At 51.0% G+C, this 18,459-nt stretch overlaps 1 protein-coding gene across 1 annotated transcript in view; it reads left to right on the top strand.

The window, feature by feature from the left end:
- Tmhs (Tetraspan membrane protein in hair cell stereocilia) overlaps nucleotides 1-18,459 on the top strand; it is a 151,998-nt gene that overhangs the window by 118,697 nt on the left and 14,842 nt on the right. The window contains exon 2 of the mRNA XM_075696226.1: nucleotides 13,577-13,822. Within this exon, the coding sequence (XP_075552341.1) occupies nucleotides 13,577-13,822 (246 nt within the window). The remainder of the gene's footprint in view (nucleotides 1-13,576; nucleotides 13,823-18,459) is intronic.

An 18,459-nucleotide genomic window follows, 5' to 3' on the forward strand; every position in this document is an offset into this window, starting at 1 on the left:
ATATAGTCACATAGCTCTGCGACGCGATTCTGACAGTCAGAAATGGAAAGTTAATGATCACCCCAGCAACTTCTCGTTTTTTTTTTCTGCTTGTTCATCCAACACAAACGTGCTAAAACAGCTGCCTGAATGAGCTGTGGTAACGTTAAGGGTTCTGCGGTGGTTCAAGCTTACGGAACTATTGCTGTACATCTAGATGAGCTGAATCACTTTTGCTTTACCCTGAAGAAATGGGCGTCCTTGTAGAAACGAACACTTTAATAAATAAATAAAAAAAAAGATCGCAAGCCGGCTTTCGTCTGCCGTTCAGGTGACTACGCTCCTTACTTCGGCATCAGAACGTGCTTTTTTTATGTACTGTATTTTACCCCCGTTCTCTGTCTTTGTCGTGCGTATACATTACCAGGGATATATATCGAGTTTGAGCGCACGATATCTCCAGATCGACTGTTCTCGGTAGCAGGGCCCCACCCTGCTCGGTTTTCACTCCGTTTTGAAATATGCTGCGCAATATTGAGAAACAAGAAAGGAAAAGGAAAGAGGCGGGAAAGAGGGAAGGAGGCGGGAAACGCAGCTGTCCGGGGAGTTTTTCGGTCATCGCCCACGTCATTAGCGACTTTCGCCTGCCTGTTATTCCGCTTCGCCCGCCGCTCGTTCGCGCAGCCATCAGTCCTGTGACACGATTCGCATTGTCCTCTCGACGGCTAGCAGGCGGTCACAACCTAACCGGGCTAACATCCTGCCCTACGCGCCGAACCCCCCTCCCCTCCCCCCTCAGCTGCCCTCCTCTCTATAATGGTCGTCCACTCGACGCGAGCTTTATGGACCAATATATTAAAAAAACACGGCGCGCCATTGTTCTTCGGAAGGAAGCAGAGATCGGCGATACAGCGACGCGGTCTGCGCGCCGCCAAGGCCGGCGCACACATCAGCCCACCCCCTCCCCCTTAGCCTCCTCCTTCGGAAGTGTTTAGGGTCCTTCGCGGTGCTTGCCGTGGTGAACCGGCCTCCATTTGCAAGTATAGGCTGGCCGGTCTCTCTCTGTGCGAGGGCTGACCTCTCGAAGGCGGCTGCGTTCTTCGCGCGCGCGTGCTAAAGGAAGCAGAGTTTTCCGCCCGCGAGAAAGGTGCGAATGTCTCTGCGGGCGTAGCATTCCTATAGCGAGAGTGCTACAGCTATGCGGGGCGGGAGAACGCAGACACAAGTTGTAACAGATTAAGCAAAAAGAACAACAACAACAAAAAAAGGGACCGGACAAGAAAGCGACGTCGTTTTCTTTGTCCTTGTCTTTTGCACGCGCTGTTTAATCCGCGAGTTACTAAGTAGCCAGAACCGGCACTTACGTATGTAGCACGCCCGCAAACCCATATAAGGGCGGACGCGAAGCATGAAATAAACGATACTGACCACACCGAAATGGGTAACTCGACTATCCTATATAGGCAGGCGCTGCACAGTTCCCATACACAATCAGATGGTATACGTTTCTTGAGATCACAGCTTTCAGCGCTGTTGTTGGCACCTGAGTACCACCAGTTTGTGCTTTAACTCTGGCCTGCACGACGCTGCGTCCATTTGTTATTCCGCCGCTGCTCCCAGAGACGCGAGAACCATCAAGCAACATCAGACGATGTCGATGTGAACCAACTGTGTCCCACAGAAACCAGTAGTCACTAAGGCAAATGAAAAGAAAGAGCGAAATCGGATTGTCCTTTACCCTAAGCGGGCATTCATTTTAGGTTCTGGTTGGTAGTCACGGTTGAGGGAAAGAGCTGTAGCTACAATGCCACAACGCTGGCATGCAGCCGAATTCACACCGTCTACGTTTCACCAGAAGATTCGTAGTATAGTGTGATGGTAGACGCCAACTTTTCTAGCACCTATTTCTGACGTGGATACTATAGCCGAGTAATACCTTGGCGGGTGAAGCATGCAGCTTGCAATTCTGTATTCCGGTACACATGTCTCGTAGAGAAAGTTAAAGAACGTGCGTTTTGAATCGGACCGATCGCCGATGAATTTAGTATCCGTTTCAACTTCATCCTAAAACAGTGTTTTCAAAGCCTGGCACTCCAGGTGAAACATCCTCACTCCGGATGCAGCAATGCAGAAAGCTTATAGTTTCATTTTCCGTGCTCTTCGAGACTGACGTGAATGCGAGTGGAAGCTAATTACGCGCTTGCGGCCGCGTAGCAGCTATCACGAATATGGCCGACACACGTTACTCGTGGATTCTAAGTTCCGTTTCCTATCGTGCCACGCGTGTTGCCTTACATATGAAATGAAGCCGCCTACCACGTGCTTGCCTGTCACGTGCTTGCCTGTCACGTGCTTGTCCTGTCATAAAACCGAAAGACCCTTGATATCACGAGACGTAATTCGGCTTGCGTACTTCGCGCGTAAGGCTTTACACTTTTGTGAGTGCGAATCGGCCATTTTTGACGTGTTTTCCAATTGCATAGCAGGCCACCTTTTAGCCCCTTTCGTTCATTCCGAAAGCATTCAAGCGGTGGCACCAACCCCAAGTTTCGTAAGTTGATTGCTTCTCGTCGTTGCGAAAGAAAGCCTCCGAGCGGCCCAGATTTTCGCCTCTAATTCACGCGGACACTCATCGCAGGCGACTGACAGCCGCGTATCTCAATCCGCAGTGTTTTTTTTTTTTCACTAGAAATGCGCCAGGCGGCTGAAGTGATGGAAGGTGCGAGTGTGCGCAACTCTCCGGATGGCCACAATGCTCTTGCTCTGCGCGCGCCAATTGTCGTCTACGTAGACTGGTGTCCAAAGCCCTGCTCGCGATGCCGTGGCCATTGCGCCGCGCGCGAGGACCTTGGGCGAATGATGAATGCCCCCCTCGTTGTCCGGCATGACGAGAGCAAGGCTCCGCTCTCGGAACCGGAGTTTGTGGAGGAGACGATCACAATGGAGAAAGCGTGACGCTTATCTGGCATGCATGCGTCCCGGGAGACCCCTCGAGTTGCCCCGGCATGCCAGGCGGCCCGGTGCGTTTAAAAAGCGTTGCAATCTGCGTAGGAAGCGGGCCAGCCAGCTGGCCGGCCAACGGCGAAAGGTTGGGGGAGGGTGGCCGCTAGGGGGGGGGGGGGGTGCTGCCGCAGACGGCAACTGATTGCTCAGGCATTGTTCGCGCGGGACTTCTCAAGGATAGCCAGGTCCCGTTGTTGTGCTGCTTCTTCACCGGGGCCGTCTTGCCGGACTTGCGCGGACCTCCCAAGGCACAGATCTGGGCCGTCGGGCAGGAACAAGCGAGCCGATCTTCAAGCTGGTGGCGATCGGAGATCGTGTCCAGGTCTTGCGCCTCGGACATGGTTACTGGAGATGAGCCACGATATCCATCGCGTTATGTGCACGCGCACAGGTTGACCGGGGTGATTTGGATGCCAACGGCGAGCGAGCGTTGAATGAAAGCGAAGAAACAATACGTTGCTTAAACTGAAATGTCGGTTTGAAGTTTCAGAAATAAATGTGAACTTAAACGTTCGTTGCAACACGCGTATCGTCACACTTAGGTAGGGTTAACTGGAGTGGAGCTTAAGAGTTCAGAAGTAGCATATGTCGGGCCGCTCTATTTCGCCTATAAGAAAAATGGGAACTTTCTTTAAGAAACACAACGAAACCCAAAAAGAACATTTCAGCATGTGCAAACAATAACCCATAATTTAAACATATTATAATGGCCTAATCGACGTCATTGAGGTCAGGCTTGCGCACTGACCTCAATCGTGGCCGCCACCTTAGGGTACTAGCGCGTCGAGATGCTGCGTTGACAAGAAACGTGACATCACGACAGGCGTGTCTTGGACCGAGCGACAAATCGATAACGGACAATCCAGTGAAAAACGGCCACCGGAAAAAAGCAAAGCGATGTCTATGGTGTGATGATATAGTTCACTGACGTCATCGTGGCCACCGTGTTTGGGTAAAAGGATGGCTATGTGGGCTAGTTAGTAATGCATTCTTAGGAAACACTTAGAACGCTATAAGCACACAGGACATAGAAAAGGAACAAAGAGCGCGTGTGGTGTGGGCGTTCCTTTTCAACGTCCTGTGTGTTCATAGCGCTCTAAGTTTTTTTTAAGAGCGTTTGAGTACTAGCACGGTGAGAAGCTGCATCTGTGACGTCACGTGCAAACTATTCATGCTAAACATGATACTGAGCAAGTTTTACTGTGCACTTCAAGACTAAAAACTCCGCTCCAGCAGCGTCATTGTGAGGGCGCCACCATACGCTCTGCTATCGCATTTCAACGCCATTTGGGGCCGGACCAGCGTTCCCAGAGCACCCTGCCTTTCTTTTCGTTTTCGTTCTTTCTTATTGAGCTCAACATCTGCGCTGAATGTCGAGCGTGACAAGGTGTCGTTTGTGCAAAGTCGTCGTCTTCGTCGTCGCCACGCCTGTCGGCCCCTGGCCTATACGGCCATTAGATCTGGCAGGCGCTGCGGACCCCCGCTGGATAACTTATCTCGAAGCAGACGCCGTGCAAGCCACGGTTTTCGTTCTTTTTACGAAGGCGGGAAGAGCGAGGTCCGATTGCGATCGACTTCTGATACGAGGTTAATAGCGGACCTCCGTGTCCGCGATGACATTGGCGAACATCCGAGACGTCCCTAATGGGCTCGGCGCCGAACGAAGTCAGGGGACCAGTGTATCTGCCTGCAGTGGTAACGGGCCCCCGTCGCGAAGCCTGTACGATTGCTGTCTTTTCAAGCCGATGCGCACACTTATTTCGCCCTCGGAGGGATCTTTGATGTTATACAATGGCCGTACACAGCACTGGGGACGATTTAGGACGGCCTCGGGGGCCCCTTAAACATCGTAATATGATAATCATCTGTGATGCAAGGAAGCGCCGAGCAAATTCGAATTTGGCTTTGATGTGCGCGGCATGCTGTCGCTTACGATGTTTACGATAAGCGCGGAAGCCTCGCTGCTCGTCAATTAGGAACAGAGTATACAGCGCTATAGTGTAGGTTTTGCGGAAGCCGTGACTTTTGTTTGGACAGAAGACTCAACCGCGAAAGTGCAGGCACATCGGCCGACGCTTAGGGTGGTCACATTTGGTAATCGTCCATTCAAATCAGTAACTTTTTTTCTTGCTATATTTCATGAGCATTATATGAAAGGTTCAAATAATCACTTACAAAAGAGGTTCACTCGTACGAAGCGTATATGAAAACGAGGTATAGGGTCGTAACATTCAACATGATTACAAAATAATTTCTTTAATATAAATTACGACATTCAAAACCCCATTACGTAAATATTCAACTTATGAATGCCAGAGTTGTATAACTTTTCCAAGCAGAAAAAACAAAACAAAAACAAAAGAAGGACGCCGGAAGAAAATGTACTGCTTTTATGACGTTTCACAACAGTTTCACAACCCCGCCTTTCGCGACAAAGTAGCCCGTTAGCACGCGCAAAATGAGGTTACCCAAGATCATTTCAGTCTTTAGTTTCATTAAGGACATTTATCCGGAACCCATTAGCCGATTTCGCGCCAGCCTTTTTCTAAGTTCTCACATAACGAAATGAAGCCGTGTGGAGCTGTGTAGGGGAGCAACTCGAGACTGCAATCGCGTCCAGAAATCAGCAGCGTGCTTGGACATTGACGTCCACTGCCTCCGTTCCCACGCCGCGTACACGTCCTTCCTCTTGTATCGGGCTCAACTGGCCATCCATTTCACCGAGATAGCGCCTCAGTGAGCAGAAAGAAAAAGCAACAGAAAGCTGAGGGTATACAGAGGCACATTGAAGTCGGACACTGTAGTGGTGGCATGCCTGCATTCGCTCTGACCAGAAGCGCCAGGGTAACTCTGCAGCTGAGAAGTTTCTGGAACAAGATCTGAACGTGAAACTGCAGGTTTTCTGGTTGAATCTGAACTCAAGTTGAAACTGAATGGGAAGGGTGTGCATTAAGTGCAGCTCCACTAAGCGACATCAGTTACGAGATTTGGGTCTGATGCTCTTCTATATAAACTCCATTGATTTATATTGCCCTTATGATGCCAGAAAGTACTCTCTCAAAACACTGTAGTGCACTGAACAATGGCACAGAAAAAAAAAACAATTCTGGGGTTTTACGTGCCAAAACCACGGTTTCATTATGAGGCACGCCGTATTGAGAGACTCCTGATTGATTTTGGCCACCTGGGGATCTTTAACGTGCCCCAGGGCACGGGATACGGTCGTTTTTCCATCTTTCGCCCCCATGGAAATGCGGTCGCTGCGGTAGGGATCTGATCCCGCGACCGCGTGCTTAGCAGCGCAACATCATAGTCGCTTAGCCACCACGGCAGGTGTGGCACATTACCCTATTGTTTAAAGTGCATACACATGCGGTCAATCTACAATGACCTGCGTGTTCATTGTGATGAAAAGGTTCACTACGTATCACGACCTCGCGGTGAGGGACACATTTTAGTGTCCCTCACAGCTAGGTTCCGCCAGCGCGTATGAAAGGTTGGATATCGTGAAATTTGCGCTATAGTTTCATAGTACTTAGCGAATTGACATGCCTAGAACACTGAATAGCTTCAACACCGCCCTTGCAACGTGTGCCCTGAAGCTATTGTAAAATTAGTTTATCGAGGAGTTACTTCGAGCATGATTATCGTACAATGTCATGTCAGCGGACGCACCCCCCCCCCCCCCTAATGTGTCGAAAAAGAAAATCATCCCTATATTTCTAGTGCACTACTTTATTAATTTACTTGTACGGACAGCACTTCAGTTAGAGTCGCTCGAGCAAACCCCTTCTCCCATCCCCCAGTGTAGGGTAGCCAACCAGACTATTGACTGGTTAACATCCCTGCCTTTCCTGAACACTCCTCTCTCTCTCTCTCTCTTATTAATTTACTTGAAGGCATCGCTTAAACACCGTCTGTACTCAATACTCTGAAGTTGCGGTCATGGGAACATTCAGACATTCAGTTATTGCCGACGCGGAAGCCAGCGTCTCCCCGTTGACTAAGATCTCTTCCTGCCGATGACAATCGCATCTCAGTTCAGCGAGACAGAGGTGTCACTGCGCGGGCTCCAACCTCGTTCTGCTTGCGACTCTCGCTGCGCTGTGAACGGGCGCCGACGCTTGGGCACCAGCGAAGGCTGATCTGTATGCACGCGGGTCTTTGCGCGAAGTGTTGCCCTTACAGTGCAATTAGAGCCCGCAATTAAAGGGCATTCGGCTAACCTGTGTCGCCCCGTAGACGCGCGCTTTCTTGCTTTTCTCTGTCAAGGACTCGTTACACGCTTGGCGTCTGGCTTGGCCAGCTACACCTGCTGGGGAACATGTTTGTCCAGCCAACTATATACTTGTGCTGTTTCTCACAGCACGTTCCAGAACGCGCTGTGTGTAAATTGGGTTATCATCTTTAACGGTGGTTGCAAGCTTGTTCGCTCAGTCCTAATAGTTAACTCGGCCGAACAGCACCAGGATACTTATGCGGGCATGTTTTTATTTTATTTGCCGTCCAACTCGCTGCAGCAATTGCTTATGGTTTGGAAAAAAAATTCTCTTCACGGCGTTCCACGCTGTACACAGCGCCATAAAAACGCTTAAATGCAGCGAGCGGCACGAGAATTGCAAGAAAAGGGCAGCAGAAATATGTGTGGGCACATCTATTAGAGCGATCTTGACATATACAGCATGCTTGTGTTTACATGCCTGGCTCAACTAACAAAAGTGTATATCGCGCCGATTTACCGCTCGCAGAAAATAAGTATTTCAAACAGCGTTCCCAACAGCTTTTTAAGAAGAGCTCTGCACAGTCGGCGTCATATAAGGACGGCTACGTTACTGTAAGGGCGAGCTATGCAAGCGAGAAATCGCGAAACTTGAGAGAACACTGGCTGATGAAAGCGCGCTACTCGACACCTTGGGTGAAACGTGGCGTGATAAATGCCGCGGACACATGTCACACGTCGAGTCCAACCAGCCACTGTACCCGGGGTGGCGTTTTGCTGCTGGCCACGAGGTTACGGTTTAGACTTCCGGCCGCGGCTGCCGCGTTGCCGCGGGGGCAGAAATGCGGCAGCCGCTGAAACAGCGGTCGGTCTCCCCATTTCTATGCGCCGTCGCGCATCTGGACGCACGAGTGGCAATGGATATGCACAGCGCGGCCTCCAGAAATTGCGTCTCGCAAGTTTACTGACTGCCGCCGCGCCATACTACACGAACAAGCCCTCCGAAACACACTGTTAAGGGCGCAGCGCCACAAGCCATTTATCACCCGATTACAACAGCAGTCCAAACTGCACACATCGTCTCGACTCTGCAAAGCAAACGATGGACAAATGCATTGACGAATGCAATGACGTCAACAGCCCGGACACGAGCGCTCGCTTCGAGTGGTATATATATGCGAGAGGCAAAATGGAAATGAGTGTTTCTGTAGCGCTTTCTATTCTGGCTCGCCTGTCCCTCAACACACAACCGCATAGAAACACACGGCAGACGACGGATGTACTACGCACGCGTACGTCACTTCTATTCCGAGGAGACGCATTCGTTCCCACAGAACGGAGACGAGCTCGTTGCGCCGCGCCGTACTGTACGCGCTTGCGCCGCCAGACAGTGACAAGCGAAGCCCTCGCCGCGCTCTCCGTGCCGGAGGCGAGCTGTCACCGTTCACCGCCGGTGGAAAGTTTATTCTTGTGCCTCGTAACTGACGCCGGCAGAGTGTACGGAACTCGGAAGAAAACTGCGACAGAGAATTGAACGAACAAACGAACAAACAAAAGACAATCTTTTTTTTCCAACTCCACGGGTTATCACTGCTCAGTTCCGCCACGCCGCAACGAGTATACGCAACTACCGCGTCGTATGCGAGTCTCCCCGCGAATGGAAGGGCTTGTCATCGCTAACGAGGTACACGACAGCGGGCGCGTATACGCGCCGCTTTCCTCGAAGTTTGGACGCGAAGGACGCGATCGCCACTGACGATGTTCTAAACAATATGCGTATACATTCGAACTCCCTCTCCCTCTCTCTCTCTCTCTCATTCTCCGAGTAAATATACCGTGCGTTTGAAAGCGCCAACAAGGGGTGACTAAACCGGAAAGACGAGTCCCTTCCGATGTTCTGTATTTTTCTGCTTTCAATTCGTTTGTACTCATTTGTCGTTACTCGGTACTGAGTTACTTTGCGCAGAAAATCTTAACAAAGATAAGGAGCGTGAAACCTTTCCTTTTTGTTTGTTTGTTTCCTGTTTTATTCTCGGCTTGTTGGTCCTTCATACGCGGTGTCTTGAGGAAAGATCTTTCTCGCTTCGGGCTCTCCGCTTCTTGTTTCTGCTTTCTCGGGATTCGAAACTGGCACTCGTCCTGAGAAACGGACGTGGCCACTTCCGGCTGCGACACGGTGCCGTAGAAGGAGCTCTTTTGGCATCTCTGTGAGCGGGCCCGCGTGGGCCTTCGATATCGTTTTCCTAGCACTAAATTTGTAAACTCCGAGCTTTCTTTTCTTTCTTCTGTTCCCATCCCACCGCGACGATACTTCCGCAGAAGACTATAGGAGAAGAACTATCGCACATTCTCGAAAGAAGCGAGAAACGCGGAGAAACTGGTGTTTATAAATGAAACATCACAACACGCATGGTTCCGGAAAAAAAGAACTTAAAACTTAAAAATGAAAAATACTCACCGGCCGTCGTAAAATTACCGACACCTCCTTTCGCCACAGAACGTCCATCTTTTTCATCGTTATTCTGATCATCGCCTACATAGAAGCTTGTGGTTGTAATGGAGCAGAAAAACAACAGCTCTAATTAAATGTCCTTCGTCACCTTGCACACAAAACTTACATAGAGGTCGGTTCCTTTATGCACATGTGCCGGGGACGAAGACAATAAACGGTTCGCGTTCATTTAACTTCCCTGTAACGTGCACCGGTTGGCTCGTGCAATTTAATTGATCGAGGCAAATGCGAAATACAGGCGGCACCACAGAAAAGCGACAAGGCCCCGCCGAGCTGAAACAACTGTCGCGAGACTGCAAGCAGAAAAACTGCACTGAAGCATCACCTAGCTATCCCGTTCACGATGATCGATCTTGAACGTGGCGCAATTGAAGCTGACCACGTGTCTCGACGTGGCGGGCGTGACTCCTCGCTCGCGTAACCGTGACGCATAACGCTTTGATCCGCCTTCGAAGTTAATCTGCACAGGAGGTCTCTCCTTTGTATCGTAAATACGCCCTTTTCGTTTGCTAATCCTGCCAACTGCAGTTAACTCTTACCGCGGTGAAACACTCCACGAACCCACTATACCTGTCGGCTCAGCGGCACTTTCGCTGTCTTTACCGACGTGTCCGGTGTGTCCCAGCCCTTTCTGAAAAAAAAAAGTGTTGCGATGTGGCTCGCCAACGCCAAACATTCATCAAGTGCGGTTGACAAGCGCGCGCACGCACACACACGCTCGTGCTGCTTGAAGCAGTCCAAGATCCATTTCCGGGCTGGCATTCGACAGGAAAGGAGGAAGGGAGCCTTCAGAGGAGCCCAGGAAGAGGGTGAATAGCCGCCGCCGCTTCGATGATGGATCTCCTGGAAAAAGGCGCGGTTGGAGCACGTCCGCTGGCATCGAGCTACTCGGGTACACACACCTTCGGATTGCGTGCGAAGAGCGTAACCCTCTCCGGCGAGATCCGCTTTTCCCGTTCGCATGCATGCGACGGAGCGCGATATCTTCGGTACCGCGTCGCGTGCGGGCAATCTATTTGCTTATTTCGTATTTCTTTTTTTTCCCGATCCTAAGTGCGAGTGATTACGGAGCTGCAGCCTCCACTCGACCGCAATCAGATCAGTCTTGTCTTGGGATTTCCGCGTCAGAGAGCAGCGGATGCTTCTGTCTCTAGCCGTTGTTTTGTATTTAGTGGCGTCCCAGTTGTTTTCTTGCATTCAATCGTATTGTTTCTAAAGCAAGACGCGCACGTCTGCTTTGCAGCACGCGTATGGCAGAAGCGATACGCTGCGCATGGCCTGAGTCGGTAATGCAGAAACTCTTTTTTTTTTCGCTATCAGCGCCGGAAGTTTATGCGGTATGCGGCCCGTATCCGTAAACAAAATCTGGGACCGTACTTGCAGGGCTCTTCGTACGCCACATGGGTTTGTATAGAAACAAACGTTGGTGCTATCGCTATAGGTAGTGTATTAGCGGTCTGTCAGAGGCCCACAGCTCGGGTACTAGCCCACTGTACTCCAGGTGTTGCTTTAGGACGTTAAAGCAGACCAGTCAATGAAGCTACTTGCCTGCTCTTGGTACTGCGGAAGACCCAAACGCACAACTCATTCTGATCACGGTCCAATGAACACAACGCGAAAGACACCACTTCGTGACTGTTTTTACGTTATCACAGACTAATTATCACTGACTTCTCAAACCATGTGTTCACTAACGAACTTCCGTAGTCCTGGTACTATGTATAGTTGTGTACTAAGAAGTGTGTTGTTCACGGCAAACATCGACGTAAGTCGACGCTTATAAAATGGTCGACCGCCGACTTCCGTGTTTGTTTGCTGCTCCACAAGTTGCACACTGAAAAACAGGAGTAGCGAGTTAAGCCGAGGAAATAAGGACATCACCTAAATCATACCCGTCACAAACAGTTCGCGAGCGTCCGTCCCTGTGAGGAGGAAGAAGAGTCGTTGTTCATTTCCCCTCTCGCACATGCGTCCCTCGTGGCGTCAGTCAACAATGCAACATGTCGCACGCGGCCGTCCGGCGACGTCCTAACGAACGCTAAATGTCTCCCTTTCTCGTTCTTTCAGTTACGTGGCCGTCGGTTTAAATATAGAGGAGCATCATCCGGGCGAACTACAAACGGACGTGTCAGCCAGCAGGAAGCTCGTTAACCGCAGCGCGCGCCGCCCGCGTTTAATCCCGCCGTTGCAAGCGGAATTGAGGAAGCGCAGGCTCACCTGATCTCTTTCCGGGAGCGTCAACTGCCGGCGCCTGCAGCGCCATCCAGGGCGCTTCATTACGCGGAGCAGAGCGAGCACCGATAGTGATCGCCGTGGGATTCGTGCGGTTCACTGCGCACCGAGCTGATCCGCCTTTAATGGGCATGCGTTAAACAAGAACGCCGGCTGTAAGTTATTACCTAATGATGATTGAGCTCCGAGCGTGGTTATTAACGCGCTCAGTCGGCCGTAATGAATTTACAGCGCTGCGACAGCATGGGCCATGGCTTGCAAGCTCGCAAGCAAGCCAGATTGCACTACTGTGGTGGCTTGCCTCCTTCATCTTTAAGTGTATCCTTTGATAGTTTTCTCTATGCAAATTAGTTGCGTCACATCCTGAGTGGTTTAAGGACGTCAGTATGGGCACGGCATTCAACATGTGATCTTTCCGTCACTCCCCAACCCCCATCCCCCCTGCTGAACATGCACAGTTCGGCATTTTCTGAGCGAATAAGCACGAGCGGTTACTATAAACGATGGTCAGGAGCGTATAGCGTTCACCAGAAAGTACATTTTCAAGATCAAACTCGGAAGATTAAACCCAAAACTCAAGATTAGCACGGTGCTCACGCGCTGGCCATAGCTGGGGAAAAAAGGAGGGGGGGGGGGGTGGAAGAAGAAGACACGGACAAATTGATTTGCCTAGGCGCTAGAGGACCGTCAGAGAACCTAGCTGTGTATGTTCCATTGTTCATGAGTTTGCGCTGTTACGCTTTGTGTCGATATTATTGCCCGCACAGTTGGTCTGATTAGTACTTGGTAACTTCGTTGTGCTTTGGGTGTTGCACGCTCGTACTGTCGGTGTACCTGCATTCACTAGATGCAGCAAACTCGTTTTTCTGCACAAACTACAAGTGAAAGTTTGTAGAAGTGTATACCAAATTTCTTTAATGAGACAGGGAGTAGCCGGGACCGCTTTTCGTCGCCTCCGGTCACATCCTTGATATCGTGTGAGGGAATCGAAAAAAAGAAGAAAACAAGAAAATGCGCTAAAAATCACACAGGCGCTCTTCCCTTTTGCTTGTCACGTGCTCTGGTTTTACAGCTTAACGGGATAATTTTCGTTCCCATAGAGGCCATGTCTTTGGGCTCCGCGTCACAACGTCGATATGGCAATAGAAAGAATTTCAGACTATTATATCGGATCCATACTGCCTGGAAATGCTGCTCTGTGTTGGGCGTGTTGGCATACGAACTTGGATAACGTGGCGCATCGTGGTGTCTACGCCCCCTCCCCTTTTTTCTGTCCTTCTCTGCTGGCACTAAAATGTTATCGAAGTCCGGAAGATGTTTCTGAATGCAGTTCCCGCAAATTTGGCCCGAGCATACACAGGACGAATTACTCGCCTGCGCATCTCTTGTCAAAGGCATCAGCCGTACACTGGCAGGAGACCCTCTTACTTTGCGGCTTCGTGTGGCTCCTACGTGTGCATTTTTGTGTATGAATGTGCCGCTTCATATTTAATACGTGTTACCTCGAGTACCATGAATGTCTAATCGCTAAGCTATAAGCTGCCCAAAATTTTTGACACTGCATCAGCGACTGCTTGTTTTCTAAACTGCGCAGGCCTCATAAACAGTGTTCTCTCTTCTCTGTGCCGCAGCTGTGTGCATGGTGATCGGCGTGCTGACGTTCCCGGCCGGCTGGGACGTGTCCGTGGTGCGCGACGTGTGCGGGCCCGAGGCCGGCGACTACGACCCGGGCCAGTGCGGCATCCGCTGGGCCTACATCCTCGCCGTCATCGGCGTCGCCGATTGCGTTGTGCTGGCGGCGCTCGCCTTCGTGCTGGGCACGCGATACGTCAAGCTGCTGCCCGACCAGTACATCTCCAACGGATCCGTCTACAAGGGTACACGAACGCTACAGCGCATTCGCTATTTGATAATTAAACCTCGGTATCTCCGTTAGAGAACGCTAGTTTCGTACGGTCAGAGAGATCATTGCTCGTGTTCTTATTGATAGATCTCTCTTCGGTATTAAAGCAACGCTATCGGACGCGCTGGACACCCAGGAGAACCGTCTACCTTCATGGGGTACAGAGCTGTTTCATCCTTGTCCCAACTGACGTTAGCTAGATTGACGTTGAAGGCACGGCTCTCTCTCTCTCTCTCTCTCTCTCTCTCTCTCTCTCTCTCTCTCTCTCTCTCTCTCTCTCTCTCTCTCTCTTCTTTTTCCTTCGAAGACTCGTGACTGCGAGACACACTGGGAACGGTGTCATTCGTTTCACTGTGCATGGGCGTACGGTTCAATGTTTCACACCATCGCTTCCTCACATACTCCCATTCTTCGTGGCAGCACGCTGTCCTGCCCCTGCTTGGTCTTTTTTTCCGGCGTGTATATGTGTCCTGTAACACCGGTATACGAAGAATGCATCACCAAGTAGCCTGCCAGCCAATATCATTGAAGCTCTTACCCCCGTGTTTCCCATCACTTCTCCTTCCCGAGGTGCAGGGTAGCCAATTGGGTGTTCATTTATTTAGCCACCCTGCCTTTCCTCTTCTACTTCCTGGTCTCTCTCTTGCTCTCGCTGTAATACGACGTACAGAAAGAACTTGCGTGCGAAGCAACGTATACTGGGTGGACGGTGCTCATGTGCAAGCCTAAAAGTGTGTGCAAGCAATTAAAATTGAGGACCTGCAATGCGCAAGCGCTACCCTATTGCATCTGCGCGCGTCGTAGGTCCGAATATAGACATTCGTGTTGTGTCTTGTTTACAGCAAACGATGTGGTGGACCTCACGGAGACAGCAATTGCAACGTTGCTGCGAAATGTCCAAATTGTTCTGGTGCTCATGACGCAACGTCAAAAGAGTGCCCAAAGATCAGGAAGGAAATGGGTATTCTGAAGAAGATGGGTAGAGATCGTTCCACGCACAGGGAAGCGGCAAGGGCTATCCGCCACCGCAGACGTCGTTCACGAAACCGACATCAACGGGATCGCAGCCCTCCTCGCGTTGGAGGGACGACAGCTCAAGTGCAACATCCACCCCCTCTTCGTCTCAGGAATGAAGAAGCACGTGCCTCAAAGCCTTTGTATGCCGCGAAAGTGCAAGGCGACCCATCATCGGCACTAGCCACATCGGAGACTCCGTGGCCCTCGTTACCGTCAAGGTCTGTGGGAACGCCCTTATGCACCGCTCCTGCACGTACTGAAGAAAACGAAAAGATGGATGACATTGACGTCACGAGTATGGTGAAAAATTTGATGGGCTCCATGCGCAGGATTCTTTCCGGCCTAAATACCCCGGCTGCCAAGGCTGCCGTGCAGCTACTTGAAGTCTTGGAACCACTGCTAGTGGTTCTTCACTAAGCAAGTATGGCGATAATGTTTGAAGAACGGATGCGTCAATCGTTTGTTATGCAATGGAATGCTCGCGGTCTGCGTGGTCGTTTGTCGGATTTCCGACAGCGGATATTTAAATACCAATTTCCAGTTATTGTTATCTGTGAACCTAATATGGATTCTTCTTTCCGTATTTCTGGTTATGTCCAGATGTGGTCTCGTAACGACCAAACCTCGAGCAAAGTATTAGTTTGTATACGTCACGACCTGGTGTATTTCAGACATGACGTCCCATCGCATACTACTAATGATTACGTATGCCTCACCATAAAATACAGATGTCGCACGGTTACAGTGATTGGAGGATATATCCACCCAAGAGCGAGGATCGATTGCTCGCACCTGATGTCTCTGCTGCAAGCATCGCAAGGCCCTCATATTGTGATTGGTGACTTTAACGCGCACCATCCCCTGTGGGGTAGCACTTCGATGAATTCTCGTGGCAAATATTTGGCTGACTTTATGTGTAGTCGGGGACTAAATGTGCTCAATGACGGGTCTCCTACATTTATTCGTGGCACGTCCTACAGCAGTTGTCTTGACCTAACGTTTGTATCAAGGAGCCTTCTGTCTTCAGCATCCTGGTCGACGGATCTAGAGACTCATGGTAGCGACCACCTCCCCACTTACGTTCACTTTAGCTGGTTTCGCCGTTCAGCCTCACGTTGCATTCGTCAAACAGACTGGATTGCATTTAAGACCTCTGTCGACACCGCCTGTCAGAGTATGACATCTCCATCCGAAATAGAGGACATCATTGCCTCTACCCTGCGGAACAAAACTAGAGAAGTCAGCATACCGAGGCACAGGTCATCGGTCGACATACAATATGAGGCCCTTCGTGCGATCCGTCGCCGCGCAGAACGGCGATACAGAAGAACAAAGTCACCGTCCGATCTTTCGAGCAGTCGCCGAGCTCAACGACATGTTCTTCGACATCTGGAGAAGCTTGACAGACAGCGTTGGAGGGCTTTCTGTGGATCCCTAGATCCAAGACAGCCTCTATCTAAGATATGGCGGGTGTTGCGCTTCGCCTGCGACACGTGGTTTTGCCGGCGCGACTGCGGCGGGGCGGCAGACATTTTGGCCCGATCGTCGTCGCCGCAACACTCATCGCCAGGTGTTTCCAGGCGCGTCTGCGGCGATGCGACCGCCTAGGGATCCTCCTCGCATTCCAGTCATTGTGCCCGAAACAGGCGATGCCAAAGCAGGGATCTCATTCCAGTTATTGGGCCCGAAACAGGCGATGCCAAAGCAGGGATCTCGTTCCAGTCATTGTGCCCGAAACAGGCGATGCCAAAGCAGGGATCTCATTCCAGTTATTGGGCCCGAAACAGGCGATGCCAAAGCAGGGATCTCGTTACAGTCATTGTGTCCGACCGGCAGCGCCACGACAGGGTGCTACGAGATCGTGCGCAGCGCCACGACGGGGTGCTACGAGATCGTGCGCAGCGCCACGACAGTGTGCGTCACCATTAGCCCATTGTACATTCACGTGCTCGTCTTTTGAGGGGTTCCTTCTTGCCCTCAACTGCGAGAGTATAAAAACAGCTGCCCCCGGACGCCAAAAGGAGGGCTCCGATTTCTTCAGTTGAGTGAAGTGCTCTCCCGTCTCTCTACTTCGGTCAAACCTGACCGCCAACTCTTTGCGATGTTAAAATAAACAAGTTGTTTCGTTGTTACCAGTCGACTCATGCTTTGCCGGGACCTTCGGATGCTTCGAGTTGTACCCCAGGCCGCCAGGCCAACGCTACCCTTGGGGCTTGCGACCCAGGTACAACCACGGGCGTCAGCGCCGAGTTCCCAACAGATCGTACCAGCAGTCAGATCCAAACATCTGGTTGGCAGCGGTGGGATCGCCTACGACTTCAAACAACGGTCTGCCAGCGGCGAGATCGCGACAACGGAGGCCAGCAGCAAAGAGATGCAGTTGACAGTATGCTGAGCAGCTCAACGACGATCCGGGAGCAGTGCAACGAGCCCTGTGTGACGACTGGTTGCCTGCAGCGGAACGACTGCGCGGAATTCCTGCCTGCGAGGTTTGGTGAGTGCGGGACTTTCTTCTTCTGAGCTTTGCCAGGCTTTTGTTAGTGTCAGAAACAGAGCTGGTAATTGTGGTTGTCGTTGCTGCCGGGTTAGTTTGCGGCAAGACAATAGTAAGCAGTAGAGAAAGCAGCATTCAGAGCAGCCATGGATTTGAAGTCGTTGCGCAAACCGAAATTGTTGGAGCTTGCAAGAGAGTTGGGTCTGGATGTCTCGGACAAACTCAGAAAACCAGAACTGCTAAAGGCTATTCTTGAGTTAGAGGCTGAGGATGACGAGCTGTCGGAATGCCTTGAGACTATTGAAGAGAGGGAGACTGCAAAAGAAAAAGAAGAGCGTGAACGTAAAGAACAGAAAGAGCGAGAGCAACAAGAGCGTGACCGTCAACACGCTTTGGAAATGAAGCGTCTTGAGGTAGAAATGGAACGCGCTCGTAATGGAAGTCAGGCACACGGTGCAGGAGAACGCGTATTGTTCAAAATGACTGACCTAATGCGGCCGTTTAAGCTTGGAGAGGACATTGGTTTGTTCCTGGTTAACTTTGAGCGAACGTGCGAGAAGCAGGGGTTCTCTCGGGAAACGTGGCCACAGCGCTTGCTCACTTTGTTACCCGGCGAGGCGGCCGACGTAGTCGCTCGCTTGGATAGAGAGGAAGCAGAGGATTTCGACAAAGTAAAATCGAGTCTGCTAAAAAAGTACCGGCTGTCTGCGGAGGCGTTCCGTCGGAAGTTTCGGGAAAATGAGAAAGGCAGAAGTGAGTCATATACAGAGTTTGCGTATAGGCTTATGTCGAACATGCAGGAGTGGCTCAAAGAAGAGAAAGCGTTTGGTGACCACGATAAAGTTCTGCAGTGTTTCGGGCTAGAACAGTTTTATAGTCGGTTACCGGAGAACGTGCGATACTGGGTCTTGGATAGGCCAGACGTGAGTACGGTGGCTAGAGCCGCTGAGCTAGCCGAGGAGTTTGTGACGCGTCGAGCTCGCGGAGCTAAGGACGGTCAAAAGGGTGAATTTGGCTCGAAGTTTGAGAGGCCGAAGTTCACACCCATGAGAGCAAAGGGGGACACGCGTAGTGCGGATGCGAGTGAAAGCAGTCCGACA

This window comes from Dermacentor variabilis, chromosome 6 (assembly GCF_050947875.1).
Source record: "Dermacentor variabilis isolate Ectoservices chromosome 6, ASM5094787v1, whole genome shotgun sequence".
NCBI lineage: Eukaryota > Metazoa > Arthropoda > Arachnida > Ixodida > Ixodidae > Dermacentor > Dermacentor variabilis.